Source organism: Corvus hawaiiensis, chromosome 3, assembly GCF_020740725.1.
Source record: "Corvus hawaiiensis isolate bCorHaw1 chromosome 3, bCorHaw1.pri.cur, whole genome shotgun sequence".
Lineage (NCBI taxonomy): Eukaryota > Metazoa > Chordata > Aves > Passeriformes > Corvidae > Corvus > Corvus hawaiiensis.
Genome location: NC_063215.1, coordinates 3,936,555 through 3,948,952, shown reverse-complemented (window position 1 = coordinate 3,948,952; position 12,398 = coordinate 3,936,555). Strand labels below are relative to the sequence as shown.

Here is a 12,398-nt window from a genome sequence, read left to right as displayed (position 1 = left end):
GCAGAATTCTGCCCTCTGTCTCCTCAACAGGAAAATAACTTCTTTCTTCCTAGCATTGATTTTCTCAAAGCTGACAAGGATTTTCTTAAAAAACCCAGACCTTATGAAATCTAGGTCAAATTAAAAAGCTGGTGAGGGAGAAGTGTGACACACTGACAGAGAGGTATTGCAGCTGCGTAAACCTTTTTTTTAAAATTAATTTTAGTTGGAAACTTCTATTTTTTTATATTTTTAAACAAGTTTTTAAAATTGTGCAATTCGTGTCCTGCTGTCTTTGTACAGCGAATGCCAGTTGGTTTTTTCCCCCTCGATTCAGGGTATCCAGAGCTCCCTCTGGTGAATCAACACCAGGTATGATGTAAGGATCAGGTCACGATGAGGATCAAACCTCTGCAACTCCACTGAAATACCTGGACTGTGGCAAGATGCAGCAGCCAGGAGTGGGTCCACCATGTACAGCAGACCATGGGGAATGCCTTGCAATGCTATTCTAATTCTCTATTTACTAAATAATTTCTGGAAGGCTTTGTTCAACTTATTCCAGTATCTAAAGGGGGGTTACAAGAAGCCTGGAGAGGAATTTTTCACATGGGTATGGAGTGATAGGACAAGGGGGAATGGCTCCAAACTGAGGGAGGGGAGATTCAGATGGGAGATTAGGGAGAAATTCTTCCCTGTGAGGCTGGTGGGACACAGGTTGCCCACAAAAGCTGTGGCTGCCCCATCCCTGGAAGTGTCCAAGGCCAGGTTGGACGGGGCTTGGAGCAACGTGGGATAGTGGAAGGTGTCCCTGCCCATGGCAGGGAGTGTAACAAGATAACTTTTGAGGTCCCTTCCAAACTAAATCCTTCAATCATTCATGTGTTTATTCTTTAATTCAGACATCCCACTTACTCCTAGAAGTAAGCGCTCTGCAGGAATAAATCCTCACTGCTCCATCAAAGGCAACAGTTATACTCCTGGACAACCTGGCCTTGGATTTGCAAAGCACAAGCACCCTTGCACACCCTGCTGAATTTACTCCCTGACTTTTTACTCATGAAACTGCTTGGAGGAAAACAAAGCAGAAAAAAAAAATAAAGAAAAAGAGAAGAAGAAAAAAAAAGGAGAAAAACAGAAAAAAGAAGACTTCTGCTTTTCATAATGCCTAATCTTTTTTCCCATTGGCATCCACCAGATGTTGCTTTGGATCAGAAGATAAATATTAAAACCTAAGAAGGAACAAAGCAGGCTGTTTACAAGATGGATTTTCTGATGTCTCTCAAACACTTTAAAAAGGCAGGAGGGAAGCGGGGGTGGGGAGGGACTGGAGATTCTTTGATAGGCACAAGGAATGAATTCCACAACCCAGCGGAGCTCTCTAGTGGTCTCAAGGCCAAACTGCTCTATTGAGAATTAGGAATTTGCTCCTTCAGTCCATCATTTGGCAGGGGACAATTCTGCAAATGGTGGAATAATATGTGGGGGAAGTTATTCGTGGATGGACCCACTTGGCTGTTGGAGAGACATGGCACTAACCTGGCAAAAAGTCCAGCAAAATGCCCCTGGGGTGGGGTGTCGCCACAGACGTAGAGGTAGGACACAGATCCTCTCTGCTGGGAGGTGCCCACCATGACTTGGATGTCACATTCAATGAAGGTGGCCCTGTCCTCTTGGCAGTCGGCAGAAAAGTGTGTCAGACCACAGAGAATGGCCAAAGGGGCTGCAAGACAGGAGAGAGTAAAAGAATAACCCAACGCAGCCTAAACACCACTGACACGGAGTATATTTTAACTACTGAGAGGCGTCATTGCAGAAGGTGTCCCTGCCCATGGAACTAAATGAACTTTAAGGTCCTTTCCAATCCAAACCATTCCATGATCCTTTGACTCCTGATGTGCACCCAGCCTCTCTTTAGGTGCATCCTTTTTGAGGATAATTAGGTCTCCATGCAGCTCCTTCAGCCCCGCTTGCTTTGTGCAGGCAAGGTGTAACCTCCTTTGTGCCCTGAGCGTCAGGGTGGTCTTTGGGATCAAACTGCTCTGTCCAGAAGGAGATGAAATAAGGAATTAACTACAAGCATGGACATTTCTTCTGGGAGAGATAGACCATGGTTTACAGTTCAGGAATATGGCAGAAACCTTTTATCAAGGAGATGTGACAACTTAACATCTATCATAAGTTTGAAATCCAGGAACAGGTTAGAGGAAGCACTGACTCCACTTGGAGGGCTCTTGGGCAATTGGTGGGAACTGGGATCTCTCACCTTGCTTTGTAGCTGAGTGTGACTTGAGATGTGGTCCAAGTTTGACTCCATGGATGAGGTAAAAACTGTAATAGGAGCAGCTGTTTTGAGGTGTATTTAAAGAACAAGTGGTGTGAACATCTGGAAGAATTATTTTTTGTTGTTGTTCAGCACTGGAACGCAATTCCCTGGGAGGTGGTGGAGTCACCAACCCTGGAGGTGTTCAGGGGAGGCTGGGACATGGCACTCAGTGCTTTGGTCTGGGTGACAAGGTGGGGATCGGTCACAGGTTGGACTCAATGGTCTTGGAGGTTTTTTCCAACCTTAGTGATTCAGTGAAATTCTGTGAGCAGAAATTAGATTTTCCTATTCTAAATCCAGATAAAAAATGTTAAAAAACACCAATATTATGAACTGTCACTGAAGTTCAGATTCAGTTGAAATATTTGGGTTTAACAATTTAAAAAAGGAGTCCTTTAAGCATTAAACCATGACAGACATTAAAACTGTTTCTCTCAAAACCCTGACTTTTGGACAATATTCATTAATCCTGAACAGACCAAACAGTTGTAATGAACTCCTTAAAGGGTCTGTGGACAGTATAACAGAGTGCACTCTAGCATCCAAGAGTATTTCTCAAGCTTCAGAAATCCAATCAATGGGAATTTATCAAGACAGGGTTTTTTTCCTATTTGCTTTTGTGAGTTCCAGTTTCTTCCAAAGGTACCTTGTTTGGTGGGGAAGTGTCATGGTCAATGAATGTCTTGTCTCCTAAGCAATTCTAAAAAATGGAGGTTGAAATTGTAGCAATATGAAAATGCTCTATTTCCTATATTAAAATATTTAGCACATTTTGCTAAAAATTATTATTTCATATGGGGTATTTCTGAAGAGTTTATAACTGTTTAATGTTTCAGGTGTTTTTGAAATATTAAAACCTATCATTCCATCTGCTCTGAACTTCAGAGAGAGAGTTTACAATCCTCTATTTTTCTTCTCTGGTTTTAGAATGAGAAAATAAATTTACCAGACGCTCACAAATTTTGCAATTTGCTTAATCCCTTTCCTTCCCCAAATCCAGTGGCAATTTTATGCTTGGTATCCAGACAGAGCCAAACACAATCCCTGCCTTGAAGACCTACATCTAAGACAGGTAAGAGGCAGGGAAGCTGAAAAGAATGATGGCTATATTTTGTTTTTATTGTCCAAAAATTCTGTCTACAGCTACCTCAGGTATTCTATGGCTCCCACAAAAGCCTTATGTCTTTCCTGACATTCCAAGGGCATCTTAAGCAGCACTAAATATCTGTGTTTTGACAAATAAATAGCATTCAAGAGGACGAAATGCTGCAAAGATCATGCGTTTGCAACAACCTGCAGCAGAACCCAATTCATTACACGAAAGCTTTGGTTTTCTTTTGTGGTCTTGAAAAGAACATTTCCACATTCAACCGTATGTGGAAAATGTTGAACTCTATTTTGGGATGAATGTTGGAAACTACTCATAGAATCTCTGGATGTAACTCTTTTCCTCGACATTTTGCTACTGCCAAAGAACTTGCCTTGCTCATGTAGGTCACCAGAAGGTGTTTCCCACACAGCCCTGAGAGCTCAGCACAAGAACAGTCTGGCACTCTTTAAAAAAACCCAAAATGTGGAAATTGGGCGTTTCTGCTGTGCTCCAGTGCCCTCATCCCAATGTTATCATGCCTGTAGGAACATGAGTCCCTGTATCCTACCAACAGCTGAAATAATTTTTTAACTCAAACCAGGCAAACAAAGGTATTAATTTATAAAACCTAAGTTTTAGAACATGGCTACAAAGGATTGCAAAGAGATCAGTGGAAGCAAAATCCAAGCAGACTCTACTTAATCTGCAGACCCCAGAATCAAACTTAGAATTGCTTTGTCTCAGGTAGAAGGAGGGAAAAATCTCATCTCCACACCGCACAGCTCCTGTCCATCAGATGGAGATATCACTCTAAGACATGATGTTCTTTTCCCATTCCTTCCTTGGGGCTTTCCAAGGTCCTCATATTTCCCTCCTCCCAGAGGTTTTAATATCTTTATTCATTTAGGAGGAAGTCTTGTCCTTTCCCTTCCCGTTCCTCTGACCATGAAATACAAACAGCCCTTGGTATTATTGGTGCCATTATTTCCTACCATAACAGCAGCAAAAAATTTCAACTAAAGATTTCAACACACTTTTGGCACATCCTAAAAGGATATTCTGCTTGTTCTGGGACACAGTTCTTCTCCCTGCTTAATTGGTTAGCGTTCAAACCCCAGAATGAAGCTGCTTTAGGCTTTATACTCCCTATAAAGATCAAACCTGCAATCCCATGGCTGGGATGAATGCACTCAGCTCATTACAGCTTCTCTTTTGAGATCAGACACTATGGCAGCCAAATCTCTGCATGGTGGTAATGGCTTAGGGACTGACTACCCCCAGCCCTGGCTTTGAGGGATACCCTGGCTTAATCCAGGATCCTGGGATGCTCAGCACAAAGGCTTTGTTCTGGGTCACTGTTTAATAACAACTGCTGGACATGTGATGAGGCTAAAACCTCCAGGAGGCTCCAAGGGCAGCTGGGGGTTGATTGAAGAACTGCCCAAGGAGTCTCAGTGCCAAATCTCACATCCCCAGTCAGCCACCCCTCACAAAACAGACTGTGGAGCACAACATCAACATGTGCTTAGCGGGGAAGACAAAGAATTAAAAAAAAATAAGTTAATAAAAGGGAGAGGAAAAAGAGACCTGTTAAGGTCATCGAGTCCCACCTCCGCCTATGAAGAATTGCTCCCTGTGAGACATTCATTTCACACAGCCAGGTTTCAGAAGTCCCAAGAGGTGACTTTCAAGCATCTATTCCCTGCCTGATAGATCTCACTGTCAGAACACTCCTGCCATGTAATCAATATGCTTTATTCCCCTCTCTTAACTTCATTTCTGGATTTGAAAGGCAGAAGGGACCATTTGGATCCTTTGGTTCGGTGTCCACAATGAACACCAGAGGCCCTGGCTTCTACTGAGGTCTCAACTGCCCCACCACCACAGCAGGCTCTCTTCATATCTTCTGCATTTGCTCATGCAAATCTCCACATTTCCCTGGCTCTATTCCCCGTTGTCCTGGCTCAGTGAACCTCCTTGTTACAACCAAAACTCATTCCTCTGTCTCCTCTTGCCCCATTCAAAGAGCCCCACCAAACCACATCTCTCATCCCTTTAAACCAGTCACATTTCTAGCCTCTAATCTACATTCTCCTCCCTAAACATCCACTTTTACCCGTGGAGTCTAGTTAATGGCAGGTCCAGGACTCACTAACAAAGAACTGTTACATCACAACCCTAAAGTCAGACCTGTTATTCCAAGCATGCTCATGCAACCAGGCAAATCACGCTCTGCTTTTACTCTGATGGATCTCCTTTAAAAAGTGTTTTCCTTACCCTCACCTTTATGTCAAACATAAAATCTCCGGGACTGGCTTGCTGCAAAATTATTTATGGTACCTACACTAATATCACCTGAGAGGAATAATCACTTCTTTTCTCATCTGCCTCAAGCTTCCTGCCAGTTTTCCCATCTTTCACAGGAGACCAACTCAGTCCCACAGACATTAACTACATGTTCTGTAAATTTAACCTGAGTTGAAGAGAATCTACAGCTGCATTTTCACTCGTGCAGTGGCACAAGCAACAAAGCAAGAACGAGAGAAGGGGAGGGCTTTCAGGATCATAGACTAATTTTGGTTGGAAAAGCCCTAAGACTGGGCCCAACCATTCCCCAGCACTGCCAAACCCGCCACTAAATCATGTCCTCCAGTGCCACAGCTACACAGCTTTTGAACCCTTCCAGGCATGGTAATCAAGCCACTTATATCTTTACATTTAAAGACTCATGGGTCAAGTTTGGGCTTTTTACATTTGGTTTTGTTTTTCCTTGAAGGCACTGGGGTTTTGTTAATTTTGTTTAATTTTCTTAATTTTTTTTAAGCTTTAAGGCTGAAAATCAAATTTTAGCTATGTTCCAAATTGATTTTTCTGCATCTTGCAAAAGACAACAGTTTCCATGAAAGAGTCTAGTCCTGCATTCCCATTCCTTGTGCTCTGGAGTGAGCAGGTCTCAGTAACATGCTCCTGCCAGTGATCAAACCAAAACCTCGCTGCGACCCGGCTCAACACCCATTCCTAAGGAAATCCCTGTGAGGAAGGCTTATGGATGGATCCTGCTGAGCCTGGCAGCTCCTAATCTCTTAGAAAACTTCTTGCTCAAAGGGAAAGATGTCACATTTCCTACCTGCAGAGCCTTGCCCTATGGATTGGATCACATGAGAGAGTTACACGGACCGGTTGGGGATTCCCACGTGGACATCTCTAATCTCAAGCAAGCCAGACACAACATGACCCAGCATTGAGATCCCAGGGCAGCCAGTGCCACCTGACATCCCCCAGTGCCAGAGGAGAGGGAGTTCTGCTTCACAGCCCTCAGTAACAGAAGAAATGCAGCTTAAACTCTTCACATCAGCCAGTTCTGAGAGCAGAGCTGGGAAAGGTCAGACAAGCATCCAACCTGGACACAACACTGAGGGGCCCTGGGGCACCACAGACCTCCCCTTTCCATTCCTTCACAGTCCTACATCCCTGGAGTTTCTTTACCACCTCTCCCATGTGGATGAGGCAGTGCAAGAAGAGTCTGAACACTGGATGTGCTAGCGCCAAGTGGCAAAATTCCCCAGGCAAACAGCACGATGTAAACCATGAAGTGAGACTGGACTAACTGCACTTAAACCATCCATTCATGCCCTAAGCATGGTGAGGGGCAGGGTTAAATCCTTAAATGTTAAAAAAAAAAAAGTCCTTAAATATTAAGCATTAAGTGGAAGAGTATCTGGAAGGCATCTTACTCTATATACAGATTCACCCATGCCAGATGTAGACGTGCACAGGCTGAAATACAACAGTCTCAGGGAGCACAAATAGCCTGACAAACACAGATTTGACCAGCCTGAAAAGGATTTTTGTCTTTTTAAGGCAAGGGGAAAAAAAAAAGATATTTGCCTGTAAATATTTAATTAACAAATATTTTGCAACTGAACTGGTGAAACTGGCAAGGCTGCAAAACCCAAGGCAGGAGAGAGAGGGTGAGGCAACGCTTCCTTTGAATTTCCTCTCCAGACACAGAACCAGCAATCAGCATTCACTTGCTGACATCTAGTGACAGGAACAAGCATCGTGGTCCTGCCTGTAAAATTGTTTTCCCCAGGCTCCCTCTGCCACCAACCACTCAGTGAGTTCTGGACACAGCTTGAATCAATGTGATTAAATTTTAGTATGCTATTCTCCCTGCAGTTACCAGGGTGCCCCGTTTTGTGCTTTATTTTTTTCCAGCACCATGTCTTTTCCTATTTAAAACAACAAGCAGTATTGTGGACTGTGCCTGGGCCTTGTTTAAAACAAAGAAAACTGAGCTCTTTATGTCCTCTTGGTGTCTCTTTTTGAGTGCTTGTGGTTGGGTTTAAAAGCCCTTTTTTTTTTTCCCTTCCATTTTTCTTAGTATTCCTCTTGGCAGGGGGATTGGAACCAGAAGGCCTTTAAGGTTCCTTCCAACCAAACTCTTTCTGGGATTCTATGAAAGGAACTGTTCAAAATGGCAGGAGTAAATTCAGAATTTGGGTATAAGTGAGGCTGAAGAGAACACCTGGATGCCTCTTATCCCAGTCCTTGTTCAAAAGAATGTCAGATTTCACATTAGAGTGGTTTCTTGGCAAATAATTCATTCAACTTCTATTTTGGAGGATGGATATTCCACACATCTTTGAACAAACCCATGGAAATTTACCCTGATGGACACTTTCACTTGCCATCTTTCTTTCAAGTCTACAAAAGATAAGAGGTAATGGATCTCTGGTCACATGGATACTGGATGTCTGGACAGCCTCAGAACAGCAAATATTTCTACAGACCTCCACACGTTCTCTGACTTCAGAGCTATGAAGGGACTGAAATGTTAAACTTCTGAGTGTTGGAATCCCTGAATCACAGCATCATCTAGGTTGGAAAAGATCTCCACGATTGCAGAGTCCAACCTTTGACCAATCCTTATCATGTCACCTAGACCAGAGCAGTGAGTTCCACATCCAGTCGTTCCTTGGACACCTCCAGGGATGGGGACTCCACTGAGGAGTCAAGCACCAAGGTGAATACTCCATGTTTAGAATTTCCGGAATGGGACATGGCTCAAATGAGATTTAAAAGTCTTAAATCCTGCCTTTTCAGATCTGAGAAGACTAATTCTGAGCTTTCAGTAGGAAAAAGAGGAAACATATCTTGTTCCAGGAAATGCTCATTTTGAAGAGTTAACTCCAAAATTCAGGCAGGGTTATTTCCCTCTTTGAGAGATGTGGAAATCATCATTCCGTGCTGCCTCTTACCAGTTAAGGAAGGTGCTCTGGTCATGATGGATGATCCCATCTCCTCTCAAGGAAGTCAAATCCTCATCTCCAGCTTCCCAAAGGTATGAACTGGCCCTGGTACATCATTCGTTCACCCTTCCAGTCATTCAGCCTTTTCCTTCCACATCTTTACCCCACTGAGGCCATCCCACCATGCAGCCAAAACACAAAATGTGTGAGGCCACAGAATCAAAGAATTGTTGAAGTTGGAAAAGACCTTTAAGATCACCATGTCCAACCATCATCTCACCAGTGCCATGTTCACCACTAAGCCATTCCTCAAATGTTACATCCACACAATTGTTTAGCTCTTCCAAGGATGATGACTCCACCACTTCCTTGGGCACTGTTTTCCAATGCTTGAAAACACTTTATGTGAAAAAATTTTTCTAATATATGAACTGAAACTTCCCTGGTGCAACTTGAGACTGTTTCCTCAGAAGAAAAAGCATTTAAGGGAGTTTAATTCATTAAGATGGTCATGATGTCTAAGAGGTGCTTGGGTACCCAACCCTGCAGCCCATATATGTATTTTATGTGGGGCAGCTCTGCCAAGGAATAACTGCTGTGAGGAAATGTTGATGTTGTGCAAGTGTGGCTACAAGCACACCGTGGATCTCGTCCAACATCCATGGCCACTGACACAAAAACACACCCTGACACCATCTGTCTTCAGACTGAGTTCAAAAACCAGAAGTCATAGAATCATGGAATCCTTACGGTTGGAAAAGACCTCCAACATCATCAAGTCCAACCTTTATCAATGCTGTGTTAATTCCTCTCCTGTCTCCAATGCTGCTCTCTGCTCCCTTGGGATGAGATACACCAGGATTCCCCCTTTTGGGTCAAGATTTTAGGGGATATTTTTAACACAATGACAGTTCTTGAGTTTTAACTGACCTCGTGGGCGTGGGGCAAGGCAGCTCAGCTCAGTCACTGTCATGTTGCCCAAGAGTTCACAGCTGGTGCCGCAAATTGTGACCAAAGTCTTCCCTGGGGAAAACCCAGTTCCATGCAAGTAAACTGGTCCTCCATTCAAGCCACCTTGGAAAAGGACAGGAAATAGGATTTAAGACAGAGCCTGACAGCCAGCTGCCAACAAATGTATTTTTTTAAATTCATAATTTTTGCTTTCATGACAAAAAAAACCCTGTCACTGCAATGCCTCACTGCAATGCCCTGTCACTGCAATGCCTGTGGAGGAACTGCAGCAACCCTCCATGACTTACCCCAGTTGTGATGGGCAGCTGTCACTGTCAGATGAGAAGTGAACATCAGGTTGGAGGAAGCCCATCCTCTGGGAATATCCAAGCCCAGCACAGGGTATTCTCCCACAGGGAGCAGAGGAGCTGAGCACTGCAACATGGAGTGAGTGATGGTGATGTTTCTACAAGGAAAATCTCCCACAAATACTTGGATATTGTCCGTCTCCATGACTCGCGACACTGTCACAGTTAAAAGGAGGCCAGTGGCAACAAGTGAAAGGAAAGCTGGGGTAAATTCCTCACTGTAACTTATTGTTCCAAGGTAATAGGAGTGTCCATCTACTTTCAGACTGAGAGCCCTCGTGCCATTCCCCGGAGGCACCATGCACTGGATAAACACACAGGTGATGTTGTGAATGAGGCAAGGGCGATGGTCTATGAGGACTGAAGTCGTCCTCTTTCCTTTCAGAGCCAACCCTGCTAAGCTGAGCAGGCCTCCCCCGCTGGTGCTGAAATTCCGTGGGTAAAACTGGTACACCCAAGGCAGGATGGTGAGAATGCTGGATGCCCCTCTGAAACAAGCACGGCCACTTTTCCTGCTGGATATGGAAATGTTGTGCTCCCCTGGGGCCAGGCAGGCTGTCTGGCAATTGATGATGGTCTCGTTCCAGAAAGTCACCTTGCAGACAGTGCTGTTATCCACATGTACCATGGGGCTGTCACCGTGCCAGGCCAACCTCTGTCCTTTGATTGTCATGTAAGTGAATGTCCCATTGGTCTTCCAGGTCACCAGATGTACCAAGGGTGTCCAGTGCTCATGAAGGTGGAGTGTACAGTCCCCAAGGCACACACTGCAGACCCCATTGACAACCACTGTGACATTGAGAGCCTGAGATGCCTCAGCCAACCACTGATAGTGCAAAGGGTGGGCCCCTGGAAGGACAAGACAACTGATGGAGTCATTATCAGACTTCTGGATCTCACAGGAGTAATTACTCTCCAGGCTGACCTGTACCAAATTCTTCCTGGATTTCAAAGCAAAACCAGATATAGTGAGGTACATCCCACCACAGATTGATCCTTGTGATGGGAATATGGAGGTTATCTGTGGAGTTATTGTGAGGGCCTGCTGCCTTGCTGTCACTTGAGCATATCCCAGCTGCCTCTGGATGACCTGAATGGGGAAAGTCCCAGGTTCCAGGCTGTTCAGTGGCAAAGAGCACTGATAAGACATTTCAGACTGGTTGCCACGTTGAAACTCAAGTTGACATTCACTGTGTCCAAGTTTAGCCACAGATCCAGTGATGTTTATCCCCTGGAAGCTCAAGAGCAGGCTGCCATCTATAACCTCTGTTTCAACAGCAGTAACGAGGGGAGTCAAAGCTCTTTGGTAGTTAAAGGTGGTGGTCCTATTTGCACAGAGAGCATGATGAAGTGATCCACTGCTGATGGCTACATTTACTCTGACAGAGATGTCCCGTGAATCTTCATTTGACAAACCAGCAGCTGGCGGGGTCAGGCACCAAACTGTCTCTTCTGCCAGGTGAGTAACTGTACAGGTTTGATTGTCCATTGAAACAGAAACCAAGGCAGGATTTTGGCCAAAGCCCACGCCAGAGATTGTGAGCAGTGTTCCACCTAGGTGCAAAACAAAATAGGCTTGAAGGGTATTATATGCAGGAAAGGAATTCATTACTATCTCTGAACCATCTCAAACCATGATCTTTAAGGTCCCTTCCAACCCAAACCATTTATGATACAGCTGAAAAGCATTATAGGATGAAGGAAAGAAAAAATAAAGTCCTTTTTTTGGACAAGACAGCTAGATAATAGCAGCCATATATCAGGATAGTCCTACGTGGACAAGACATTAAGGTAACGCGTATCCAGGGACATTTGTGGAGTAAATGACAGTGGAAAGTCACCACAGAAATGAGAAAGCTACTGTGAAAGCACCCCTGAGAGTAAACAGAGGCTGAACACTGAACGGGACTGTCCATACAGGTGGGGGAGAAGTAGTTTGATCCTGCTGCCTACAGAGAAGCAGAATTTGGTAGTGACTATTTGCAAACTCAGAGGCAGGGTGTCATATTTTGTGAAATTACAGAATGGTTTGGGTTGGAAGGGTCTTCTAAGAACCATCTCCTTCCAACCCCTGCCACGGGTTCACTAAATGAGGTTGCTCCAAGCCCCATCCAGCCTGGTTTTCGACACTTCTAGGGTTGGGGCAGCCACAGCTTCTCTGGGCAGCCTGTGCCAGGGCCTCCCCACCCTCGCAGGGAAGAGCCCACCCAAAACCTCTGTCCATCTTCCTTTTGTTTACGGTACTGGTAGTCCCAGTGTCCCACCTTGCTTCAACCTCTTTATCCATTAAGGTCATTGCCTTCCTTTTCCCATGATCTGGCTGAAAAATAAGTTAGTTTTTGATGGAGTTCTTTTAAAGTGATCCCAAATCCTTAACCCAGATGCACACACACGTGTTAGAGACAACAAAAGAGTAGAGGTAAAGGGAGAGG

The 12,398-nt window shown here is 44.5% G+C and overlaps 1 protein-coding gene across 1 annotated transcript in view; it reads right to left on the bottom strand.

Annotated features, from left to right (window-relative positions):
- Nucleotides 1–12,398, bottom strand: part of PKHD1 (PKHD1 ciliary IPT domain containing fibrocystin/polyductin) — a 244,172-nt gene that overhangs the window by 194,168 nt on the left and 37,606 nt on the right. Inside the window, exons 32-34 of the mRNA XM_048299521.1 lie at nt 9,907–11,520; nt 9,578–9,721; nt 1,519–1,702 (exon numbers count right to left, since the gene is read on the bottom strand). Of these exons, the coding sequence (XP_048155478.1) occupies nt 1,519–1,702; nt 9,578–9,721; nt 9,907–11,520 (1,942 nt within the window). The remainder of the gene's footprint in view (nt 1–1,518; nt 1,703–9,577; nt 9,722–9,906; nt 11,521–12,398) is intronic.